Raw genomic sequence first — 27,263 nt, 5'->3', positions numbered from 1 at the left:
ACTGTGTTGCCCAGGCTGGAGTTCAATGGCGTGATCTTGGCTCACTGCAATCTCCCGAGTTCAAGCAATTCTCCTGCCTCAGCCCCCCAAGTAACTGGGATTACAGGCGCATGCTGCCATGCCCAGCTAACTTTTTTGCATTTTACTAGAGATGGGGTTTAACCGTGTTGCCAAGGCTGGTCTCAAACTGCTGAGCTCAGGCAATCCACCCACCTCAGCCTCCCAAAGTGAGAGGATTACAGGCATAAGCTACCGTGCCTGGCCTCAGATGAAGTTTTTACTAAGACAGACTAAACCCCTGAAAGACGGAATTCTGGCAGGAGATTGCCTTTGGACTCGAATGGCAACTCTTCCTTGACTCTCCAGCTTGTTGGCCTACCCGGCTTATACTTTAAACTCAACAAGCCTCTACAATTATGTGAAGCAACTCTTATAATAAGTCTCTCAATCTCTCTCTCCACACACATCCACCCTCATGCTAGGCTGGTCATGCTTCTCTGGAGAACTCTAACACACAGTCCAAATTATTATTAACTCTTACCCAGATCACTGTGGTAATCTCTTAGTTTTCTGTTCCTGAATTCTTGTCTTGCTGTAACCTATACTAAGCAGATTTTTTAAAGTCTGTTTTTTAATCAAGCCAAATTTTGATGACTAAAGTTAGTATAAGTTTGAATTGTAGTAATATAGTTAACAATTACTTCATTTTATCTTATTATGATTTATTTATCGATGAAACAGTAATTATCAACTATGAACCAAACACAAGAGCTATAAATATTATTAGAATATGGGTCATGCCTGGAGTCTCGAGAGTGTCTAGATATATATCATACATAATATATATATAGAATCTATATAAGCAGATATATATTTTAAAAATTATAATACAGTGTGATAAATACAGTGATAATGAATAAAGTTCAAAGAAAATAAAACATCCACTTACATTAAAAAGTTGTTTTTCAGCATAAGTTCTAATCTGTCCTTGGTTAAAAAAAAAAAAAAAAAGACAGAAAATTTTAAAAATGTAATTTTATTCATTATGTATAATTAACACATTAAAGAGCAGATATATTCGGCTTTATCTACAAAATTAATTACCTTTTGGCCCGGAGCTATGAATTTGTAACAGAGATTAACATCTTCAGGACAATTTGAGAGAACCATCATTGTTGTAGCCTTGAAGAGTTTCTCCATAACCTAAGAGAAATCAAACAGAATCACTTGACAAGTAAAAAACTTTATATGAAAAGCCTGTTCAGGGCTCAATAAGGACTGCACTTCAGGCTTTAGCAACTATAAATCCACAAAGTCATTTAATCCTTGAATGTATCACAGAAAATTGGTTCAGTTTTCCAGGCATCTCAATTTCCTTGGTGGGTGGCAGGGAGGAAGAAAAAAGGAAAAATGTTTTAATCTTATGTTGACAGTTTCAATGCTGGTAAAGAAGTGAGATGTCAACTGAACAGCTATAACTGATCAATGTCTCTCTAAATTTCAATAAACTCACTTGTAGAATCAGGGTAATAATAGCACCTAACTTACAAGATGGTTGACAGAATTAAATGAGATAAACCATGTGTCAAACTTAGCTTAGTGCCTGGCTCAGAGAAGCATCCAAGAAACATCAGTTGTTGTGAACAGTAAGAATATTTTGAAAAGTGGTTTGTTCAGTCATTGGTAAATGAAAGTAAACTTTACAAAACAATGGTGTATGTAAATATAAATCTAGACACTTTTGCTTTCCTAATGCCCAAAGTAAAAATAGCATGAAGCAACATACAGTAAGAATCAGTATATAAGGACTGATTCTGAAGACCAGCCTGGTCCACAGGGCAAAATTCCATCTCTACAAAAATAAAAAAACAAAACTTAGCTGGACACAGTGGTGTGTGCACCTGTAGTCCCAGCTTCTCAGGAGGCTGAGTTGAGAGGACCACTTGAGCCTGTGAGGCTGAGGCTATACTGAGTCATGATCATGCCACGGTAACTTCAGTCTAGGTAACAAAGTGAGATCTTGTCTCAAAAAACAACAACAAAAAAATTACCATAGGTGCCCAAGGAAGACTCATAATAGAAATTTTTTCTTAGAAGAGAAAAAGTGACTGGAATGGAAAATATTTCTAAAATCTTTTTATTCATAACATTCTCGGTTTTAAATCAATGACACAATATTAGGTCTTCTAAATGTTGTATTCATAAAGAGGCACATAATACTGAAGTACAGGTGGCTGGGCATGGTGGCTCATGCCTGTAATCCCAGCACATTGGGAGGCTGAGGCAGGCGGAGGATCATGAGGTCAGGAGTTTGAGACCAGCCTGACCAACATGGTGAAACCCAGTCTCTACTAAAAACACAAAAATTAGCCAGGCGGGGTGGCATGCGCCTATAATCCCAGCTACTCAGGAGGCTGAGGCAGAAGAATTGCTTGAACCCGGGAGGCAGAGGTTGCAGTGAGCTGAGATCACACCACTGCACTCCAGCCTGGGCAACAGAGCGACACTCCATCTCAAAAAAAATAAAAGAAGAATACAGTACAGGCTGCCTTAAAGGCAGGTAGATTCTTTTCCTCTGTTGCATAGTAGTACATCCTCTTGAGGCTAGAAGCATAGTGGAGATATAACTGTCTACTTAGGTACACTAATATAATCAGACATAGGAAAACACTTAAATACCAGCAACAACCAGATCTATTTGATATTAGTCATTGTTAGTGGCATTTATTTATTTATTTATTTTTCAGACAAGGTCTTGCTCTGTCACCCAGGCTGGAGTGCAGTGGTATAATCACAGCTCACTGCTGCCTTGACCTCTTGGGCTCAAGCGATCCACCTACCTCAGCCAAGCACACTCAGATAATTTTTCTTTAGTTTTAGTAGAGATGAGGTCTCGCTATATTGCCCAGACTGGCCTCCAACTCCTAAGCTCAAGTGATCCTCCCTCCTCAGCTTTCCACGGTACTAGGATTATAGGCATGAGCCACTGTACCTGGTCTAGTGGCATTTACGCAGACATCGTGCTAACTTATACTGCATTCCTGGTTTATTTTCTTCCTTTTTTTTTTGAGACAGAGTCGCCCAGCATTGGTGCAATAGCTCACTGCAACCTCCGCCTCCTGGGTTCAACCAATTCTCCTGCCTCAGCCTCCTGAGTAGCTGGGATTACAGTGTGTGCCACCCTGCCTGGATAATTTCCGTATTTTAGTGGAGACAGGGTTTCACCATATTGGTCAGCTGGTCTCAAACTCCTGACCTCAAGTGATCCACCTGCCTTGGCCTCTCAAAGTGCTGGGATTATAGGTGTGAGCCACCATACCCAGCCCATTTTCTTACCTTCTATTACTATGGTCATTTATCCCTTCAACCAACATGTACATCTAATGAAGAAAAAAAATTGATGAGCATGTGGTTATCTAAGGCACTGACCATGGAAAATAGCAATGACTACTAAATTTGGTGGGAGCAGGGGTGGGGTGGCAAAAAGAATCAAAAGACTAGATAATAGTAAAGATAAATCTGAAAGGAATAAAAAGAATTCAAGTAAATTTTCTAAGGATTTTACTTCCTAAAAAGAGGAGATTTTTTTCTTTTTTGAGACAGAGTCTTGCTCAGTCACCCAGACTGTTGCAGTGGTGCCATCTCAGCCCACTGCAGCCTCTGTCTCCCAGGTTCAAGCAATTCTCCTGCCTCGGCCTCCTGAGTAGCTAGGATTAGAGGCATGTACCACCACACCCAGGCAATGTTTGTAATTTTTTTATAGAAACATGGTTTCATTATGTTGGCCAGCCTGGTCTCCAACTCCTGGCCTCAAGTAATCCGACTGCCTCGGCCTCCCAAAGTGGTAGCATTACAGGCATGAGCCACCACGTCCAGCCTAACTTTTTATTTCACATAAAAAATATATAAGGTAAACCATTAAAAATAATAAAAACAGAATCTATAGATTCTAAACTAGTGGAGGAAAAGAAAGGAAAATAAAGAAAACCAAACGAATCCAACGGGGAATGTAAGAGGGGCATAGGAGTAAGGAATATCTTGGTGAAAGGAGAACAGCAGGAGGCTAAAGATCCTTCACACGGAGCCTGTAATACCTTCAATTCATCAGGGAGATAAAGAAATTACTAAGTAACATATGATTTATACAAGCTCACATGCCTCAATCACTTGAACAAAGCTAATACACATTGGGAGGAATAAAGAGCAGGTGGATTAGATGATAGGGACACAATACATCCATCTGTAAGATGAAGACTTTGACCACTGGGGTTGTTACAGCATTGCCTTTCCTGAGAAGTATATTCCCAGCAGCAGAAGGAAGACTTGACATTCACACTATACTCGACAAATATAGTTGAAAAAAACCCAGAAACCTAACAGAAGGGTTAGGTTTTTAAATGTATATGTGGAGTATAGTGTGAATGTCGTCACACTATACTCCACATAACACATTTTTAAGATATGATGAGTTATCTTAAAAATGATAACTCATCATATCTTAAAAAGATAACTCATATCTTAAAAATGTGTAAATTAATTGTACTATAATAGCAATACTTAACTGCTTATAGCTCATAAGGAGAAAATATTCTTTGTTAGAATATTCTGATTTAATATTTAAGAGACCGCTCTGTACTAAGATACTAATTTCTAAGGTATATAATTTACAAAAGGAAGGAAATTAAGAGAGGCAGGGGATTACTTTTGAGGAGGGCACACTTCTTTTTGTCTTTAGGAAAAAAGTACATATCACAATTAACCAAATCATTTGACAACAGTATATGCCCCAAGTACCACCAGTGGAGTACCAAATAAATAAGAACTCGAGTAGCAAATCATGACACCAAAACATGAATATTCTTATTTGATTGTCAATTTATTACTAGCTTCATGAAGATCAACAGTAAGACTCAGTCATCATAGTGAACAGGTAACCTACAGAATGGGAGAAAATTTTTGCAATCTATCCATCTGACAAAGGGCTAATATCCAGAAAAGAACTTAAACAAATTTACAAGAAAAAAACAACCCCATCAAAAAGTGGGAGAAGGATATGATCAGATACTTTTTTTTCTGAGATAGAGTCTCACTCTGTTGCCCCGGCTGGAGTGCAGTGGTACCATCCCAGCTCACTGCAACCTCCGCCTCCTGGGTTCAAGCGATTTTCCTGCCTCAGCCTCCTGAGTAGCTGGGATTACAGGCACCTGTCACCACGCCCAGCTACTTTTCATATTTTTAGTAGAGATGGGGTTTCACCATTTTGGCTAGGCTGGTCTTGAACTCCAGACCTCGTGATCCACCCACCTCGGCCTCCCAAAGTGCTGGGATTACAAACGTGAGCCACAGCACCCGGCAAACATACACTTCTTAAAAGAAGACATTTATTATGCAGCCAACAAACATATGAAAAAAAGCTCATCATCACTGGTCATTAGAGAATGCAAATCAAAACCACAATGAGATACCATCTCCCGCCAGTTAGAATGGCAATTATTATGAAGTCAGGAAACAATACATGCTGGCAAGGCTGTGGAGATGCTTTTACACTGTTGGTGGGAGTGTAAATTAGTTCAACCATTGCGAAGACAGTGTGGTGATTTCTCAAGGATCTAGAATCAGAAAAGCATTTGACCCAGCAATCCCATTACTGGGTATGTACCCAAAGGATTTCAAATTATTCTACTATATAGACACATGCACAGGTATGTTTACTGCAGTACTATTTACAATAGCAAAGACTTGGAGCCAATCCAAATGCCCATCAATGATAGACTGGATATTGTGATAGACTGGATACTGTATGCACCATGGAATACTATGCAGCCATAAAAAAGAACAAGTTTGTGTCCTTTGGTGGGACAGGGTGAAGCTGGAAGCCATCATTCTAGGCAAACTAACATGGGAAGAGAAAACCAAATACTGCGTATTCTCACTCATAATTGAGAGTTGAACAATGAGAACACATGGATACAGGGAGGGGAACATCACACACTGGGGAGTGTTGGCGTGGGGGACAAGGGGAGGGAGAGCATTAGGACAGTATCTAATGCATGTGGGGCTTAAAACCTAGATGAGGGGTTGATAGGTGCAGCAAGCCACCATGGCACATGTGTATCTATGTAACAAACCTGCAAGTTCTGTTTCTGCTGTTTCTGCACATGTTCCCAGAACTTAAAGTTAAAAAAAAAAAAAAAAAAAAAAAAATCTGGTCAGAATACAAAGAGCAACTATCTAAGGACTCAGAAAAATAAACCATGATAGGTGGTGGACTGGGAACTAATCAACTTGATTAATAACTGGAAATGGAGATGAATTTTAGTTCCACTTTTACCTCCTTTGTCTCCTGGTTTTGATTTGGGGGTAAAACGTTGATCTATTTAACAGGAACAGGAAGCAAAACTTCTGGGAGAAAGCTCCTACTAATCTGATAATGTCCCTATAGGATAGAGTGCTCATAGGAAAATCCTTGGTTATTTTGTCCCCCTCTCTTCTCTCTTCTGTTCCTGCCCAGAAGGTAGGCCCAGTTGTGGAGTGGGGCTGACAGGGTGACAGTGGCACAAGCACCTAAAATTCCAATAGAAGACCTACTTCTCCAAAAGAGGAACTGGGAGACTGCTGGCTGAAGAGTGTGGATGCGGGTAATCTCTATTATTATTATTGTTATTATTATTATTTGAGATGGAGTCTTCTGTGTGGAGATGGAGTCCTCTGTCGCCCAGGCTAGAGTGCAATGGCGCAATCTCAGCTCACTGCAACCTCCAACTCCCAAGTTCAAGCGATTCTTGTGTCTCAGGCTCCCGGGTAGCTGGGATCACAGGTGTGCACCACCACACCCTGCTAATTTTTTTATTTTTAGTGGAGATAAGGTTTCGCCATATTGGCCAGGCTGGTCTCGAACTCCTGACCTCAGATGATCTGCCTGCCTGGGCCTACCAAAGTGTTGGGATTACAGGCATGAGCCACTGTACCCAGCCCATTATTAAAAATATATATATTTTCTCCTGCCACTTTGACCCAATGGTGGCCACAGTCACCTGGAAATGAATAACATGGTGGCAACTAAAACCTGGGAGAAATCTGTCTTTCCAGCCAGAATAACCAAAAAGGTGGGGGAGGGCTTCAGGTAGCCAGACAGTATGATGGAAATTCTGAAGAACACAAGAAGATGACCCTCTAATTGTGTATGAAGTAACATAAGGCCAGGGCTCACCTCCAAGCAATGTATATGTGAAATAGACCCAAAGAAGCACAGTGAAAGCTTCTGACTACGAACTATAATATAAATCACTGTGCAATTTCCACACTGTGAGTAGCACATGCATCAGAAAGACTCAAATAGTATAGCAGAGGCTTTGAAAACTTAACTGACATGGAAACCAATGCCAAGAGAAAGTAAGATAAAACTCACAGCCTGAATCTAACTAGTTTAATAACTGGTAAAACAACAATAAAAATAATTCCATTTCCAAAGGATTTTAACAGAACACAGAGTGTCAGAACATGACATTAAAATCATCCAGGATAAAATTTAAAATTACTGGACACACAAAGAACTAGGAAGATCTTCAGAATTTTCAAGAGAAAAAATAATCAATAGATACATATACACAGAAGACTCAGATACTGGAATTATCTGACAAAGAATTTAAAGCAGGTGGCCAGGCATGGTGGCTCACACCTGTAATCCCAGCCCTTTGGGAGGCCGAGGCGGGCGGATCACGAGGTTGAGAGACAGGGACCAGACTGGCTAACATAGTGAAACCCCATCTATACAAAAAATACAAAATATTAGCCGGGCGTGGCGGTCCATGCCTGTAGTCCCAGCTGCTCGGGAGGCTGAGGCAGGAGAATTGCTTGAACCCAGGAGGTGAAAGCTGCAGTGAGCCAAGATCATGCTACTGCACTCCAGCCTGGCACCTGGCAACAGAGCAAGACTCTGTCTCAAAAAAAAAAAAAAAAAATTTAAAGTAGGTATTATAACATCTTCCGGCTGGTCGAGGCGGCTCATGCCTGTAATCCCAGCACTTTGGGAGGCCGAGGCGGGTGGATCACAAGGTCAGAAGTTTGAGACCAGCCTGGCTAACATAGTGAAACTCCATCTCTACAAAAAATATAAAATATTAGCCAGGCGTGGTGGTGCATGACTATAGTTCCAGCTACCCAGGAGGCTGAGGCAGGACAATCGCTTGAACCTGGGAGGCAAAGGGTGAAGTGAGCCAAGACTGTGCCACTGCACTCTAGCCTGGGCAACAGAGCGAGACTCCGTCTCAAAAAACAAACAAACAAACAAAAAAAACATCTTGCACAGGTAAATGGAAACACTCTTAAACAGAAAGATAGAACTTCTCAGTGGAAAAAAAGAAACTAAAAATAAATAAAAATTTTAGAATTGGAAAATATCTGAAATAAAAATTTCACAGGATGGGCTCATTATCAGAATGAAGAAAAAAGAGGAAAGAATTAGTAAGTTTGAAGACAGTTCAGTTGAAATGCCCCCCTATTCTGAATTACAGGAAAGAAGAAAAAAAAAAAGGCCGGGCGTGGTGGCTCACGCTTGTAATCCCAGCACTTTGGGAGGCTGAGGTGGGTAGATCACGAGGTCAAGAGATCGAGACCATCCTGGTCAACATAGTGAAACCCCATCTCTACTAAAAATACAAAAAATCAGCTGGGCATGGTGGCGCATGCCTGTAATCCCAGCTACTCAGGAGGCTGAGGCAGGAGAATTGCCTGAACCCAGGAGGCGGAGGTTGCGGTGAGCTGAGATCGCGCCATTGCACTCCAGCCTGGGCAACAAGAGTGAAACTCTGTCTCAAAAAAAAAAAAAAAAAAACTAGCTGGGCATGGTGGCTCACACCTGTAATCCCAGTACTTTGTGAAGCTGTGGAGGGCAGATCACTTGAGGTCAGGAGTTCAAGACCAGGCTGGCCAATATGGTGAAACCCCATTTCTACAAAAATACAAAAATTAGCCAGGCATAGTGGCATGTGCCTGTAATCCCAGCTACTCAGGAGGCTGAGGCAGTAGCATCACTTGAACATGGGAGGCAGAGGCTGCAGTGAGCAGAGATTGCGTCACTGTACTCCAGCCTAGGTGACAGAGCGAAAGCAAGACCCCGTCTTAATTTACAGGCCAAGTGTCGTAGCTCACACCTGTAATCCCAGCACTTTGGGGAGGCCAAGGCAGGCAGATCATTAGTTCAGGAGTTCAAGACCAGCCTGACCAATATGGTGAAACCCCATCTTTACTAAAAATACAATAATTATCCAGGAGTGGTGGTGCACGCCTGTAATCCCAGCTACTCAGGAGGCTGACGCAGAAGCATCACCTGAACCTGGGAGGTGGAGGTTGCAGTGAGCCAAGACTGCGCCACTGCACTCCAGCCTGGGCTCAGAGTGAGACTCTGTTTCAAAAAAAAAGGAAAGGAAAAAGGAAAAAGAAGGAAAGGAAAGGAAAGGAGAAAGGAAAGGAGAAAGGAAAGGAGAAAGGAAAGGAGAAAGGAAAGGAAAGGAGAAGGAAAGGAAAGGAGAAGGAAAGGAAAGGAAGGGAAAGGGAAAGGGAAAGGAAAGGAAAAAGGAATGAAAATAAAAGAGAAGAAAAGAAATAGTAATTTACTATTACTACCATATGTAGGTAAATACTACAGATGGTTTTTTTTCTTTAAAATTCTTTAAAATATGCATGGTAATTGAGAGCAAAAATTCAAACATCACCAGAGGTTTTCAAGGTATGTGAATTGTGATTGGCAGAATAATGTTTGGCCTTCTGCCAAAGCTGTCCATGCTCCAATCCCAGAACCTGTGAGTGTGTTAGTTAGTCTACCTGGTAAAAGAAACTGTGTACATGTGATTAAGAAATCTTTAAATGACCAGGCGCAATGGCTTACACCTGTGATACCAGCACTTTGGGAGGCCAAGGTGGGTGGATCACCTGAGGTTGGGAGTTCGAGACCAGCCTGATCAACATGGAGAAACCCGGTCTCTATTAAAAATACAAAATTAGCTGGATGTGGTGGCGCATGCCTGTAATCCCAGCTCCTTGGGAGGCTGAGGCAGGGGAATCACTTAAACCCAGGAGGCGGAGGTTGCAGTGAGCCGAGATTGCGCTACTGCACTCCAGCCTGGACAAGAAGAGTGAAACTCCATCTCAAAATAAATAAATAAATAAATATTTAAATGATGAGATTATTCTAGAATATCTGGGTGGGACTAATGTAATCACAACGATTCTTTACGTGAAAGAGGGAGGTATGAGGGTGAGAGAAAGATTTGAAGATACCTTGCTGATTTTTAAACAATGCAGGTAGTCTCTAGAAAATGCAAGAAGTAAGGGAGATTTAAGGGAACTAATTCTCCCCTAAATCCTCCAAGAGGAATGCAACTCTGCTGACACCTTTTAGTAGTGTTGGATTTTAGGCCAGTAAAATCTACTTTGGACTTCTGACCTCCAGAAGTATACAATAAATCTGAGTTGTTTTAAGCCACCAGGCTTGTGGTGAAGTGTTACAGCAGCAATAGCAAATTAATACATGAATGTAATACATATGGCAACTATAAGATAAAGGGGTGAGGTAAAAGGAAATACATAGTAGTAAGACTGTCGGTTTACCTGAAGTGGTAAAATATTAAGTAGAATATAGAACAGAATAGAGAATTCAGAAACAGATCCACATATATATGACCAACTGATTTTTGACAAAGATGCAAAAGCAATTCAATAGATGAAGTTTAGCTAACAGTCTTTTCAACAAATGGTGCTGGAGCAAGAAGATATCCAGAGGTAGAAAGGAAAGGGGAAAGAGAATAGAGAAGAGGACAGAAAAGGAAAGGACAAGAACCTCTCCGTATCTCATGTAACACAAAAATTAAGTCAAAACGGATCATAGACGTACATGAAAAATGTAAATGTAAAGCTGTAAAACATAAAATCCTAAAGATCTAGGGCTTCGTAAAGAGTTCCTTGGCTTGACACGAAAAGCATAATCCACAAAAGAAAAAATGATAAAACTAGGTGTCATCAAAATTAAGGGGATGAAAAGCCAAGCTACCTTCTAGGAGAACACATCCAAGAAGAAACTCTCTAAACTCAACAGTGAAGAAAACAAGCAATCCATATGGAAAATGGGCAAAACTTATAAACAAACGTTTCACAGAAGATGACATACAGATGGCTAAGAAGTACACGAAAAGATGTTCAACATAAGTAAGCATTACGGATATGCAAATTAAAACCACAGTGAGATACAAATACACAGCTCTTAGAATGGCTTAAAACCACCACACATGCCTGACAACACTTGGTACTGGTGAAGAACTAGAACAAGTAAAACTTCCATACATTGCTGGGGGGAATGCAAAATAGAACAGTCACTTTGGAAAACAGATTTCTTTCCTATAAAACGAAAGAAACTTTATAATTTATATAAGGAACATGAGTAACCATGGACTTTGGTATCCATGGTGGCAGGGAGTAGGGAGGGTCGGGAAACCAATCCCTTCTGGATACGAAGAGATAACTGCACTCAGGAGTAAATTTAACCAAGGGCATGAACAATCTGTATAATGAAAACTATAAAACATCACATCAAACACTGACCCAGTAATCCCACTCCTAGGAATTTACCCAAGAGAAATGAGTTTGGGTGGCTGTGGCTCACACATGTAATCCCCAACACTTTGGGAGGCTGAGAGGCAGGAGGATCACTTGGACCCAGGAGTTTTGAGACCAGCCTGGACAACATAGTGAGATCCTGTCTCTACAGAAAACTAAAAAAATAGCACCTATAGTGCTAGCTTCTCAGGAGGCTGAGGTGGGAGGATCGCTTGATCCCCAGGAATTCATGGCTGAAGGGAGCTACAATTATACCACTGCACTCCAGCCTAGGTGACAAAATGAGTCCCTGTCTCAAAAAAAACAAACAAACAGAAAAACAAAAAACAGAGAGAAATTAAACTTTACATTCATACAAAACCTGCACATAAATATTTATGGCAACTTTGTTCATTACTTTCAAAAACTGAGAATAAACTAAATGTCCCTCAACCGGTAAATGGATAAATCAAAACTGTTTCCGATAGCTATTATGTAACTCTCTGGGAGTGATGTCCCTGAAGCTACCTTCTTGCCCAGGCCCACCCATCTAAAGCCACAGGACAAGTAACTGTTCTCTCTGGGATAACTGATCTCTCCAGAGTAGTCCAACCCTTTCTGATTAGGCCCCGACTAATTTTGGAATATATCTGTGACAACACCAGCAAAGGTAGTACAGGTAATGCTCTGAATAATATGTGTGTTCTTCTGGTTCACATTATTCCTGGACATTAATCACCAATGCTTAAGAAACTAGTCTAAAAATCCATCAGTCAAGGCATCTAAAGATAAAACAACATAAAGAAATCAAAGAAAAAGAGAAAATGAGGTTGGGTGTGGTGGCTCATGCCTGTAATCTCAGCATGAGGAGGAGGAGGTGGGAGAGGAGAAGGAAGAGGGGAGGGAGAAGGAAGAGGGGGAGGGGAAGGATGGGGGAGAGGGAAGGGGGAGAAGAGGAGGAGGAGGGAAGGAGAGAGAAAAGAATTGACTTATTTCAAACATTAAGATTGGATTGAAATGCTCCACTTCTAATATTTAGAGCCGAACAAAATAATTTTATGGGATTGTTGACTAAATGCAAAGGTGAAAATCTGTAACTGAATTCTGCTCACACTTACTAAAAAGGTATGTAGCTTAACCTATCTATTCTTCAATGTTTTTACTAATATAACTGAGAAAAATAAACGGTATCTTGCAACCCTGTCATATGGTAAAATATAATTGTAGAGCAAAGATTTTTAATGTTTAATACAATATAAAATAAAATTATTTTATATTGTTTGTGCAACCTTTCCTTTTTGTATCTATGTTTGTGCAGTGGAAATGGCATCAAGGCAGAAACAGTGAGGTAAAAAGTGTGGTTCCATTCCTAATACTCTTACTGCCTGGGTGAAATAATAAAGAATTGGGGAGTGGGCTCAACTGAAAGCTACCTAAGGAATGCACGATGACTCCTAAAGCTCAGATCCTGAATCCCTACAGTCCAGAATATGGTTGTTCAACAGCAGCACTACTGATATTATGAGTCAGCTAATTACTGGGGAGAAGGCGGCTCTGTACTGTAAGTTGCTGAACAGCACTCCTACCTTTACAAACTACATGCTAGTAGTGACCACTCTCCCTTTTCCCTGCCCATTCCCTAACAGGAATAATAAAAAATGTCCCATGGGGACTGATACAAAATGCTCAGTGAAAAGTGTGAAGGGGGTATGAAAGTGAATGCTACAGTGTGTGGCTAAGTGCCCTATGTGGGAAACTAGGAATATTATTAACTCCTGACAGTTTATAGTTGAGTGCCTCATCAGGAATTGTCTAGAACCAAAGGTGCTGCCTTACTCAAGGTTATGCCCCTTCCACTGGCTTAATCACGCCCAATTACTACTTGATACTGGAAGGCACAAAGGGCTACCCCCCATGCCTTCAGATGAGACAAGTATAAAGGATCACTCCAAAGTTCTTCACAAAAGAGGCTAAGGTCTCTGTAAATGCATCATAGATCACTTTTCCCACTGTTCAATGTGACTTTCTTCCTTTCCTTACAAATATTGGAAACAGCACTCCCCAATAATCCCCCTACCCACACATCTCTGCCTTAGAGTTTTGTTTACTAGGAAATCCAACCCAAGACAGGGTAATAAAATGAGTCTGTTCTATTTATGATATATATATGGTATTTATGTTTTAAGTGAAAAAGATCATTTGCTGGATAAGAGCAGAAAGACATATAAATGAATAAAAAGGAGAGTTGATGAAAATCACTAAAATAAACATCCCATAATTACAAATTCAAACTAAGATATTAAACAGAATGCTTCTGAACAGACAATTCATAATTTAACAGTTAACATTTCTGGGTACTTATTAAGTTCCATAAATTATGCTAAGTACTTTATATAGATTACCTGCCTGCTCTTCTCAAGTAGGCTATAAAGTAGGAATTTTTATTTCTATGTATTGGAATTTTCATGAGGACACTGAGGCCCAGGGAGATTAAGTACCTTATCTAAGGTGGTCATAGAGCACATGAGTGGCTGAGTTAGGCATCAAATCTTGGTCCATCCAATTCCACTTGTGTACACTGTCTGGATTGTGTCTACAGCCTCCTAACAGGGCCTCTCACTCTATTTTTATCTACCTCTACACCATTCTTCATATTGCTGCTAAAAACCATGTATCTAAAATACAGCTCTGATATTCTTTTTTTTTTTTTTTTTTTTTTTTTGAGGCAGAGTCTTGCTGTGTCCCCAGGTACCAGGCTAGAGTGCAGTGGCACAATCTTGGCTCACTGCAACCTCTGCCTCCCAGGTTCAAGCAATTCTCCTGCCTCAGCCTCCCGAGTAGCTGGGACTACAGGTGCATGTCACCATGCCCAGCTAATTTTTGTATTTTAGTAGAGACAGGGTTTCACCATGTTGGCCAGGATGGTCTCAATCTCTTGACCTCATGATCTGCCTGTCTCAGCCTCCCAAAGTGCTGGGACTACAGGCATGAGCCACCACGCCCAGCCCTGACCTTCATTTTCAAACTTAAAACTCTTGCTCCTTAAATTCTAGATAAAGTTCAAACTCCCTAGCATGGCGTGTAAATTCAAGGTCTTTCATGATCTGTTGCTTGATCATGACCATCTCTCCAGCCTTATATCCCGCTCAACTGAGCTGACAGCTCCTGTGGATCCTTTCTAATATAGCTACATAGGGGTTTATGTAAGTATTACAGACATTTATATGAAGATGTTTGGTTTATTTTCCCAGCAAATCAGGGCTACTATTTAGCAAACCTGTTTGTGTTCCAGACTCCATACTATGTGCTTTATATTATATACACTATTTCATTTAGCCCCCACGGTAACCTTAGGAATAAGTACAATTATTCTCATTTTAAAGTTGAGGAACCTAAAGATCATGAAAGTCAGAGAACTTCACAGCAAAGCTAATGGCAGAGCTGGGATAGAAACTTAAATCTGTCTGACTCTTGTATTTTAAACTATTATAGTAAAGGCATCCAGTTAAGTGTTTATAAAGTAGATCTCCATTCTTTTCACCTTATGAATACATGTAACACATAAATATCTGAGGTAAAAATATATACAGAAACATTTTAATGTCACAGATACCTGATATTTTAAAACGTGTGTACCTACCTGCATGAGATCTTGAAGGCTGTCAACAAAAGAAATCTCTGCTTCTATCATATAAAACTCTGCCAGGTGCCTCCGGCTCTGAGAATTTTCAGCTCGGAAGGTTGGACCAAAGGTAAACACTTGAGTAAAAGCTCTGCAATTCAAGATTAAGAGAATAAAAATAGAATTCACATGATTAAGTATTTAAAATACTCAGTGAGCTCTAACAGAAATTAAAAAAAGTTTTGTGTGCCTTTGTCTTGTCCACAGGCTCACACATATTTGCTGCTATATATTTCTCTAATACGTAATAATAATAGTTTCATTAAAAATGTTAAATTTAGGCTGGGCACAGTGGTTCCAGTCTGTAATCCTAGCACTTCCTGGTAGGACTGCTGGAATTTAGGAGTTCAAGACTAGCCTGGGCAACATGGTAAAACTTTATCTCTACAAAAAATCTTTTAAAACAGCTGGGCATGATGGCCTGCACCTGTAGTTCCAGCTACTTTTGAGGCTGAGGCAGGAGGATCACTTGAGCCCAGGAGGTAGAGGCCACAATGAGCCACATTCATGCTACAGCATTCCAGCCTGGGTGACAGAGTAAGATCCTGTCTCAACAAAAAAAAAAAAAAAAATAAAAGTGCGAAGAAAGAAAAAAGAAAAAGAAAAGAAAGGTTACATTTATAGAAACCATTTTATCCTGAAGGAATCTGCAACTGCTTCACAAACCCTATGGTTTTACTAAATATAGAATAGAAACATAACCACTTCTGGGTGCACTCTACTGCAGCTGCCTTTAACAGCAGGCAACTACATTTCACAGCAATCAAGAACAAAGTAAAGAAAAAGATATCGCTGCCCAAGAAACCACAAAGAAAATCTAGATAATAACAGTGAAAACTAGAATTTCATATAGATAAGGTATGTTCATTTATTTTTTAAATACATGAAAAAAGAACGTCAGATACATATGGCAGTTCACCTTACTCAAAGCCCACTCAAGTCCTTCACGACCACCCATGTCTTTCAATCAATGGCAAATGACCCCTGAAATTTGGAGGTGAGAGATTTTGAAGAACTACTTTATTCCCTTGAATCCAAGAAGGACTATAGCTAAACCATCCCTTATTCTTAAACTCCTACAGTGAAGTGGACACAACAACTGTCATTCTTTAATGCTTACTGTTTCCCTCATATTCAAACCGAGTTAATAGCTGAGATTAGATCAAGCACGTATGAAGGAACAAATATTTCTGGAGGACTTAATCTTAAAATGTTAAGGTTTTGTTAGAACAAAGCAAGCTGTCTGAGGCTCCTTAGCTATGATCCTGAGCATGCTTCATTTCTCTGTCATTTAGCCAAATAATATAAAGATCAGAAAACTTAGTGCAGAAAATAGATGGATTTTGTATATTTATTAGTGTTTTTTTTTTTTTTAAAGTAAAAATACTCTGGGAAAGGAAACAGTAAAGTAACTATGGTGAAAACTAAGAGATTTATTTTTCTCTCAAATTGCCATTTCAGTAAGACCCCGTTGGTAGAAGCTTCGGAATTTATATTTTGGTTCTACAGCTACCTTCCTCAAACGATAATCTGTTAACCTCTGAGATCCTTAGTTTTTAATGAAAAAATAGTAGAAACTCAAAAATATTACTATGGTTGCCTTTCTCCCAAGATTCAACTCCAGATTTGCCTACTAGAGTGTTTCTGAAAAGACTAAACCTACCTTGTGCAAAATTAAAATTTTTATCCTGTTTCCCAACACAAAAGACATAATGAACAATCCTGCCTTTCTTTTTACATTTCCTCCAGCTATCTCAGTTAATCCCCCTACTGAACCAAGCCAGATACCACATTCCCCCACTGACCACATAGGCCATATAACTTTGATCACAAAATTCAGTTGTTTACACCTTGGAAAACTCTGAAATCTCGCAGCTCTTCTCTTATCTTCACAGCTATTGTCAGTGGAAACCTTTGTCTCTGGCTTAGAAAGACAGGTCTAGTACCTGTCTTCCTCCAGCCCCAAACTACAGGTTTCCAAACTCAAATCTGATTATGTCTTTCCTAATTTTAAAATCTTCAATGATTCCTTAGTACCAAAGAGTAAAATTTTAACTCTTAATTTCAACTCAGTTGTTTCCAACACACCCTTTTCTCCAGCCACTCTGAAGATCTTCTCCTTTCCTAGCATGCCCCATGCATGCATGTCCTTGGGTTTTTGCATAGGCCCTTTGCTACCCTGTATTGCCTCTTCCCCTGCTCCTCTCCCCTCCAAATGGAAAGTTCCCATTCATCCTTCAAGACTTGACTCAACCGTCACTTTCCCTTTGAAACCTTATCACTCCCCCAAATTTATGGCTCCCTCTAGTATATTACAACACATTTTCATGTTTATTATATAGAACATATCACTCTGAAATGTAATTATCTATTTAAGTATCTTTCTCCCCCAATAAACTATGACATTTTCCAGAACAGGGATCATGTTTTATTCATATTTGCATCTCTAGTGCTTAAGATAAAACAGGTGCTCATGCTGAATGAATGAGTACTAATGATGATGACAGGCTTCCTCAGTTATAAACTAAAAAGCACATCCTCACAAAAAGTAACATTGCAAATACAGAATAATACTCAGATATATGTCACTCTGGCTGTCAGTACCTAAAATGGGTCAAAGAATCCAGGTCTGGCACAAACGATAAATTCAACAATTACAAGGACCTGAGTTTCCAATCTGTGACTGTACCATCTCTAAGTAGGTTGACAATAGTATATCTAAAAAGTAAAATGACATATTTTTCTGGTACTGTATCACAAGAAACTGTGTGTATACATATGAACAAAGGATACTCCAAGATGAGCAACAATAGGGATTTTTAAATTTTACAATGATAGCAAGGTCTCTAGTATAAAATGTACAAGAGGCTCCGTAATTTTTATTTCAATTATAGTAAGGATCAGGCTCTGACTGAGGTATCCAAGGGTTAAATATCATTTTGACAGAGTAAGAACTAATGACCAAAGTGCTTCCGCTAAAGTAACAGAGTGATAAAATGAACTGGAAGGTATGTTGAAAACTGCATGAGAAAGCATCTAATTTTTAAGCACATAAATGTTTAAATCCTTCAGTAATAAAGATCACCCTATGTCAGTGTCCAGTGTTCTATTATAAGTAATGGTAGCAGTAGCAGTACTAGTGGCTACCATTACGGAGTGATCATTGTGTGCCAAGCACTAAATGGCCAAGAACCTTAAGTTAATCCCTTCAGAGTTAACTCAATCTTAGTATGTATAAATACATTTATTTTCCAGAATAAGAAACTGCAGTTCAGAGAGGTTAAGAAGCTTAACCTCACAGAGTTATAGTTTAATAAATGGCGGAAGTCAGACTCAAATCCACATTTCTGACTCTAATGTTCACAGCCTTAACCATGATATTAACAACGATGCTCACGACAACACCACAAGCTCAGAAAATTAGAAAGAAAAATTTTTAGTATATTTCCACCTCTCTAAGACAACTAAGGTAAGAGTTCTGTATATTGTGAACAGCTTATTTGTTTTATGTGTTAAAATACCGCTCTGTAGAACGTTATCTTCATGAAACTAATGAGAATGATATATCCTCATCAATACTTTGTAATCTTTAGCAAGTTATTTAGTTTTTCTGGTCTTCAAATTCTTATAGAACTCAGGGTTGGAGGCAGCCTGGCATTGATCTCTAGTATCTTTTGCAATAATTTTGTCACTAGGTGGATATGAAATCACTTCTATTTTAATTTATGCTAATTTCCTTCTTTTTTTCTGTCTTCCACAGACATGAAAGCCATGTGCGGCAAAGACTAAACCAACTAACATTTAAAATAAAATCTGAGAACAAGGTCATTTCTAAAATAAGATACAAAACCAGGTGAAAGGCCAGTATTGCTCTGAGAAGAGACCAGTAGAAAAAGAAAACACTGAGCACTAAGAATCATTCTTGTGCCATATTATGAAGAGAACAAAACTACACAAGGAAAATCAACAGGCTTGGAGTTGATGTTTAGTATAACATAAGTACATTCAATACCAATCAACCAAGATAACTAGAAAAATGGCTCTTTGGAAAACAAAACGCAAAATTGCAAAAGAAAAAAAAAAGTTTCTACAAAGTTCACTTTCTCCTGTGGGTGGAGTTTTATGAAGCCCTCAAAATGGCAACTAGATTAATATAAAGTGGTCACTGACTGCCTGGCTATTTATTCTTTCTGGCCCTAAAATTTCATAGTCAATCTTAACATTTTGAAAGAACAGAGGAATTGCTATTCTTTAGTTTGGGAAGAACTTATTCAGCACAGGTCTGGCGTGGTGGCTCACGCCTGTAATCTCAGCACTTTGGGAGGCCGAGGCGAGCAGATCACCTGAGGTCATGGTGAAACTCTGCCTTTAAAAAAAAAAAAAAAGAACTTATTCAGCATAAAATTGATCAGCAACTTTCCCTACAACCTTCCCAAACCACCCCCAGCCGCTGTATCACTTCTCTACTGTTAGTTTAGTAAAAGTTCATTGAACTTAAGTGAACTCACAGAAAACCTTGAACTGGATTTTAAGTTTTTGCCAAGTGGTTTTCTCATCATTCAGCAAATGACCATCTATTTTACTACTGTTTTGTGTTCACCAGATTGTTAATACTGTGACATATTTTGCATTCATTCTTTCTATATACCTAACAGAGTGGACTCCCGATATCTCGTTTTCAGCTTTCCCCTATTCCCTATCATGTAATACACTTGGTGGGAAGGGATTATAAAAGAGATGCAGCCCTCACCATTTCAACAATCATGTCATGTCAAAATGCCTTAGGCAGGGTGCATTCTAAATTCTCAAAATTCTTATTTTTATTGCCAAAAACTTGTGCCAAATAATTTCCTTTAACATGTTCTTCTTCTATTTTTTTAGCACAAAAACCTGAAAAGTAACATGTTCTTAATACTTTATTTGGAACTGAATTTGAGACCCAAGCAAAATATAATCTTAAGTGTATGATGAAACTCAAAGTTTGACGGAGTCTGCCAATAATCCTGCTAAAGGAAGTGGAAGGTTAGCTAATCATCTGAGGAGATGACATGTGAAAAGAACATTCAAACAAAGCAAACACCAACACATAGGTCCTAAGGTAGGAAGGAGACTGACATTTTTAAAGAACAGGTGTAGGCCAGTAGCAGGATGAGTAAGAGATGGTGGAAAGGACTAGAACATGTAGGGCCTTCCTTGTAACCATGGTAAGCAGTGACCAGATTTTATTTGATATACCTTGAAATATATACCCTCGCCTCTTGAAACATTTAACACTATTTTCCTAGTATTCTCCTAGTTTCCCTTCTAAATACTGCTCTGATCTCTATTTCTGCCTCCTATTGCAGACCACATTAGCTGTTCATTAAGCATCAGTATTCCTCCAAAGTCACTCCTAGAACCTCTAATTTTTTTCACGATACTTTTCCTTATATGATCTCCCTTGGTCAATCTTTCAGTGAATTACTTACTGGCATACACAAATTTTTGCCTTCTAACTAACCCTTTTCTCTAAGCTCTATAAGTATACATCCATCTGTTTACGTGGTCCTTTCGCTTGTCACAAACTGAACTCATCCCTCCCCGCAGCTTCCACTTTGATTTCAGTCTTCTCCCAAACTTCCTAGGCCAATCTTCCCAATATGCTCTTTCTTTTCCTGTTTGTTTGGTGAAAAACCAACATGCTCTTTAGTTACACCACGTACTACTATTCAGAGCACCTTTCAAAATAAAAAATAACATCTATTGATGTGATTACTTAACATCTATCTCCATTAGATAGGAAATTTCATGAGTGACTGTATCTTTTTTTTTTTTTTTTTTTGTTCATTATGGCATCCTTATCCTCAGTCTTAATTTAGTGCCCAACACATACAGTCAATATTTGTCAAATAAGTAAATAATCCATTTTCTATAAAATACGCTGATCCCCAAGTTGCATTTCTTTTAAAGAGATAGGGTCTCCTATGTTGCCCAGACTGAACTCCTGGTATCGAGTGACCCTCGTGCCTCAGGCTCCCAAGAAAGTGGAACTACACATGCACACTAGGGGCACCCAGCTTCCCAAATGAACATTCAAAACAGCAATGAGATGGGGGTAAGGGTAGAAGAGGAAGGTAAATAGAATATCTATTACTAAACAAAAAATCCTGCTGTTCTGTGAAATTATTGTTCACAGACGGCACTAGACAATAACATCAGTTTTTTTTGTTTTTTTTTTTTTTTTTTGAGACGGAGTTTCACTCTTGTTACCCAGGCTGGAGTGCAATGGCGCGATCTCGGCTCACCGCAACCTCCGCCTCCAGGGTTCAGGCAATTCTTCTGTCTCAGCATCCCGAGTAGCTGAGATTACAGGCACACGCCACCACGCCCAGCTAACGTTTTGTATTTTAGTAGAGACGGGGTTTCACCATGTTGACGAGGATAGTCTCGATCTCTTGACCTCGTGATCCATCCGCCTCGGCCTCCCAAAGTGCTGGAATTACAGGCTTGAGCCACCGCGCCCGGCTAGCAACATCAGTTTTTTAAAACTGTCACATATTTTTGCTCTGTCAACAAAAAAAATCTTTAAAAAGGACTAGATAGGATAAGCTGCTCTAATTTGAAAAATTTTTTAATTATAATATTACTATAAGAAAATAATTATCCTAGTCTACTCTATGTAAACGCAGCAGCACATGATACTTTGGTTCCTGCCTAAGTGAAGTGCCACTTCATTCCTGCAACAACAGACCCTTCAGGACTGACTGACTGGATGTGAGGTCTTAGAAAATAACGTTATTCTAAAAGGTCACAAATGCTCACTGGTCTTTCTAACTGAATATTTATCTTTATGTCTCAAAGAGACACTAAAATTGCCTTTCAAATACAGGTATATAATTTTATCAACTGTACTCACTCATACTGAGATTATCCCTCTTACATTTCTGATATTTAGTGGTCCTTGCTCTGAGGTCCACTGAAGAGAACAACTAAGTACTTTATTTAGTTACATGTATTACATAGTGTTTAAGTGTTATTTACGTCTACAAATATTTCAAGGGTTCCCTTTTCTGAGGCCTGATACTACAGAGGTAGAGGAGTCATTATGGCACTGAACTATAAACAATTTCCCGGACTGCCATCCTGTATAGATGACTTACTTTTTTAAGGTTATGGTAGTGATTAAGAACATGTAGTCTAAAGATCTAAGTTAAAATCCTGGCTCCTCCACTAATGAGCAAACTAAGTTCTTAATTTCTGTTAAGACTAAATTTCCCCATGCAAAAATGAGGGTGAGTATACAAATGTCATGGAGGTTATTATAAAGATAAAATGAAACAAAATACATCAAAAGGTTAACCCAAGACCAACTATGGTAAAAGAACAAATGGATCAAAGTTATTTTTTGTCTCTTTCCTTTCCATCGGGCTACAGTTCTCATTTGCTTTTTTTTTTTTTTTTTTTTTTAAGATACGGGGTCTTGCTGTCACCTAGGCTGCAGTGCAGTGGTACTAACACAGCTTGCTGCAGCCTCAACCTCCTGGGCTCAAGCAATCCTCCCGTCTCAGCCTCTTGAGCAGTGGGGACCACAAGCATGTGCCACCAAGCCCAGCTAATTTAAAAAAATTTTCTTTTATAAATGGGGGTCTCACCATGTTGTAAAGATCCCTTTACACTTCTAATTGTTGTAGATCTCAAAGCAATTTGGTTTATCTAGGTTATATCTACCAATATTTACCATTAAAATAGAGAAATTAAAGTTATGCTTATTATGTTTATGCTACTTAAAAATAATGACAAGGCCGCACATGGTGGCTCATGCCTATAATCCAAACACTTTGGGAGGCCAAGGCAGGTGGATCATTTGAGCCCAGGAGTTTGACACCAGCCTGGGCAACGTGGTAAAACCCCATCCCTACAAAAAATACAAAAATTAGCCAAGCGTGGCAGCGTGTGCATTTAGTCCCAGCTAACGGAGAGGCTGAGGCGGAAGACTGATTGAGCCTGGGAGGTCGAGGCTGCCATGAGCCGTCATGATGCCCCTGTGCTCCAGCCTGGGTGACAGAACGACACCTTGTCTCAAAAAACCAAAACAAACAAAACAAAACAAAACGACAAGCCTACTATGTTTTACAAATAACATTTTTTATGAAACATAATTTTTCCAAAACAAAAAAATTAGTAAGAGGAGTGGCACTGCTTTATACTTTTGCAAATTTCTTTAATGCCTGGCTTAACAAAAGGCAGCTAGATTCTCCTATCTACTTTTGCATTCAATCTGTTGCACTATCACACTCCACGAAGACTGGAAAATACTGTATATGTACTCTTGAGACAATGAGGCTTAAAAAGGCAATTACTGTCTTAGTATTACTATGAAAATAATTTTAACTTCAAGGATTCCCCTGAGAGAATGCGAGGCAGCCCCAGAGATATCCACACCATATACAGAGAACCACTACCTTTGGCAATGGTTCTTAATGAGAAGTACTAGTTCGAGGCTCTACCTCTGAAAACCTGTCCTAAAGAAAGTTTAGACCTCTAATTAACATACTTTTAAAAAGTTTTTTGATGGCTAAATATGATGAGAAAATAAAAAATAACAAATGTTGGCAAGGACACAAAAAACTCCTTGTACACTGTTGGTGGGAATGTGAAACTGTATGACTGTTATGGAAAACAGTTTGGTGGCTCTTCAATAAATTAAACATAGAATGACCCAACAATTTCCTCCTGGATATATACCTCAAAGAAATAATAATGATAGGTATCCAAATAAAACTCTGTACATAAATGTTCACAGTGGCATTATACAGACAGCCAAAAAGTGGAAATAACCCAAATATTCATCAATGAATGAATGGATAAACAAAATGTGGTATATTCATACAATAGAATATTATTCAGCCATAGAAAGGAAATACTGCTACATGCTATGACATGGATAGAAAAATTAGGCTAAGTGAAAGAAGCTATACACCAAACCACATGTATGGTTTCCTGTATATGAAATATCCAGAATAGGCAAATCTATAAGAACAGAAAGCAGAAAGTGTTTGCCAGGGGTTGGGAAGGGAGGAACTGGAGAATACATTAGTTTACATGAGTTGCTATAACAAAATATCATAGACCGCGTGGCTTAAACAACAGAAATAAATTTTCCTGCAGTTCTAGAGGCTGGAAATCTAAGACCAAAGTGATGACAGGGTTGGTTTCTGGTGAGGCCTCTCTTTCTGGTTTGCTGTGAAGGCTGCCTTCTTGCTGTGTCCTCACGTGGCTTTTCCTCTGTGCACAAGCACCCCTAGTGTCTCTTGTTATATGGACACCAGTCACACTGGATTTGGGTTCCATCTTTATGTCCTCATATGACTTTAATTATCTTTAACAGTACTATCTTCAAATACAATCACATAGGGGTTAGAACAACACAACATATGAATCCCAGGGAAGAGGCAATTCAGTACATAACAGAGAACAACTGCTTTATGAGTATGGGCCTTCCTTTTGGGGTGATGGAAATGTTCTGGAACTAGATAGTGATGGTTGTACTATGCCACTAATGGTAAATTTTATCTTGTGTATTTTGCCACAATACATTTTTTTTGAGACTTCAAAATCCCAGTTCAACAGAACTGATTTTGTTAGCCAATACATACTAAAGATGGGCAATAAAAGAAGCATTGTTTTTGTAGCTTTCTTTCATAATGGAAGCCTTATGCTATTACAGACTGCGGTTTTCCAGTATTTTGATTAAGCCTTGCCAGCTGTGAGCTGCTGCAGCACCAAAGAAACTGTTTTGAAGCCTGTCACCTCCTCCGGCAGGCAGCCATCCTAGTCTCGGAGAGTAGGGTCAGCACCAGACTGGAGCAGCAGCTCTCTAATATCCAGGAACTCACAGGCAGAGGCATAATGTAGAGCTGTTTGGCCTTGACTGCCCTGACAGTTAATGCCAGCTCTACGTTGTAGCAAGGCTGTGACTAGTTCCTTATATGTACTTGATCACAGGCCCAATGAAGTACAGCCCTACCCTCTTCATCTTTCACATTCATATCCACATTTTTCGATTTGATGGCTTTGGTTATATGATCAATGCCGTTTCCCCTGCAGTAATCAAATATATTTTTGTCTTCTTCCCTGATAGTTTCTTCATGAAACAGAGAACTAATAACTAGCCCACCAGAACCAGCATTTTCTTCTTTTCCTTTCTTCTCTGGTATCTGAGGATTCCAACCAGGATCTAGTTTTTTAACTACTGCGATATATTCCTGCATTGCTTGGCTGGGGCTTGAATCACCAAGTGCTTTCCATGCTTCCCATTTTTACTTTCCTTCAAAATCAAAGAAGCTTGGTTTAGGAGTACTGCAATTTCCAATTTGACCTGTTTGTACCTGGCATACAGGTACAAGAGCTTCTCCCTGCTGGCCACCTGAATAAGGCCTTGCAGGTGCGCTAAAGCCTTCTCAAACAGTTCGGCCAGACAACAGGACTCCTTGATCCTAGGGCTATGGGGGAACTCCACCTCCTGAGTTGTCCCCTGAGCTTAGCTCTCCACTGCTGTTGCCGGCGGTGGCTCTCGCGGGGAGGAATGATGAAGCCACGTCTCCTTGCTCCCTCCGTCCCTCTGTGTCTGGTCTGTCCTCCTCGAATCAGGTGTAAGGCAGTTTGAGGGCCTGGCCCAGCAGTCTGGGGCCCAAGCCCGAGCTCCAGCGGAACCCAAGCTCAGTCTTGGCAAGTTCCCTCGCGTTACCTTGCCCACTTCTACTCCCGGGCTTGCAAGGCAGGCTCCCCGACCCTCTGCTGCTCTGCCCAGTGTACCAGGTCTCCTCCAGCTTTCCTCCCACCAACAGCGTGCTACTCGGGCTCACTTCGGGTCCCTCCAACAGCGTGGGCATCGAGGACCGCCTACGTGCGGCTGGCGCGCACCTCGGTGTAGCCTGCTTTGCGCCATAGGGGGAAGTGTGAGCGACCCTACGCTGGACGCCCTTTCCTACTGGAGGAGAGAAAGTGCCGTCAGCCATTGGGAAGTCTGTTAATAGTTTCACTGAAATTAGCAGTCCTGAACTCCGGAGCCCGCAACGGGGGTGAGGGGCCACAATACCTTTTTAAAAATTAACTGAGGGCAGATGTAGTGGCTCACTCCTGTAATCCTAGCACTTTGGGAGGCAAAGGCAGGTGGATCACCTGATGCTGTCCGGAATTCAAGAGCAGCCTGGGCAACAGGGCGAAACCCTGTCTCTATTAAACATGTAAAAATCAGTCGGGTATGGTGGCTTGCGCCTGTCATCCCAGCTACTCGGGAGGCTGAGGCATGAAAATTGCTTGAACCAGGAGAGGCGGAGGTTTTAGTGAGACGAAATCATGCCACTGCACTCCAGTTGGGTGACAGACCGAGACTCTGTCTTTTAAAAAAAAAAAAAAAAAAAAAAAAGTTTGAATGAGACTATCAAGCATTTTACATGTTTCATTTCATCCTTGCTACCCTATAAGAGAGGTGATTTCATTGCATTTTATAACTTCAGAAACTGAGGCTTAGACTAGTCAGTAAATAGTCCAGAGAATCACACCAAAGGGGCTTTAACATAAGCAGTCCAAATCCACCGCCCACTTTCTGTACAGCTGCAAGTGTGCACTCTTAAAAAACAAAAAGTTCAGCACAGATGCTGAATGGTAACATTGAGCATCTGTGCTGTACTTTTTAAAGTACAAACCATATGGAAAGAGAAGTTGTGTATCTTAAATGTCACTGTCCTCTGGGTGGTTTCTGCCCCTCTGGACAACACAGGTTCCATTCTTGGTGGCCATAACTTGTTCACCTTTCTTCCACCATCCGTTACTTGCTGTCTCTGTGACTGCCATTTCCTCCCATTACAGCTGTTCATTTGTCTTATTTTTTCTCCTATATGTAGTTTCTTCATAGTAGAAATGAACAGTTATTAATAAGCATTGACAGCCAATCAGGATACATTTCCGTTCTTTTTTCTTTCTTCCTTTCTGAGACAGACTCTTGCTCTAT

At 40.0% G+C, this 27,263-nt stretch overlaps 1 protein-coding gene and 1 pseudogene across 7 annotated transcripts in view; both read right to left on the bottom strand.

The window, feature by feature from the left end:
- NARS2 (asparaginyl-tRNA synthetase 2, mitochondrial) overlaps nt 1-27,263 on the bottom strand; it is a 154,261-nt gene that overhangs the window by 39,995 nt on the left and 87,003 nt on the right. For 6 of the 7 annotated variants that reach the window (XR_004274313.1, XM_032295895.1, XM_032295899.1 and 3 more), the window contains 3 exons: nt 15,230-15,362; nt 1,105-1,203; nt 950-987 (listed from right to left, as the gene is read on the bottom strand). Coding sequence is in view for 6 of the 7 variants with exons in the window: in XM_032295895.1 (XP_032151786.1) it covers nt 950-987; nt 1,105-1,203; nt 15,230-15,362 (270 nt within the window). In the remaining variant the exon portion in view is untranslated. The remainder of the gene's footprint in view (nt 1-949; nt 988-1,104; nt 1,204-15,229; nt 15,363-27,263) is intronic. The other variant, XM_032295896.1, reaches the window with a different exon arrangement.
- On the bottom strand, nt 23,409-25,896 carry LOC116563270 (annotated as a pseudogene).

The sequence above is a fragment of the Sapajus apella genome, unplaced genomic scaffold, assembly GCF_009761245.1.
Source record: "Sapajus apella isolate SASKATOON/1434 unplaced genomic scaffold, GSC_monkey_1.0 scaffold34, whole genome shotgun sequence".
Classification (NCBI taxonomy): Eukaryota; Metazoa; Chordata; class Mammalia; order Primates; family Cebidae; genus Sapajus; species Sapajus apella.
This window is presented reverse-complemented; position numbering and strand designations above follow the sequence as displayed.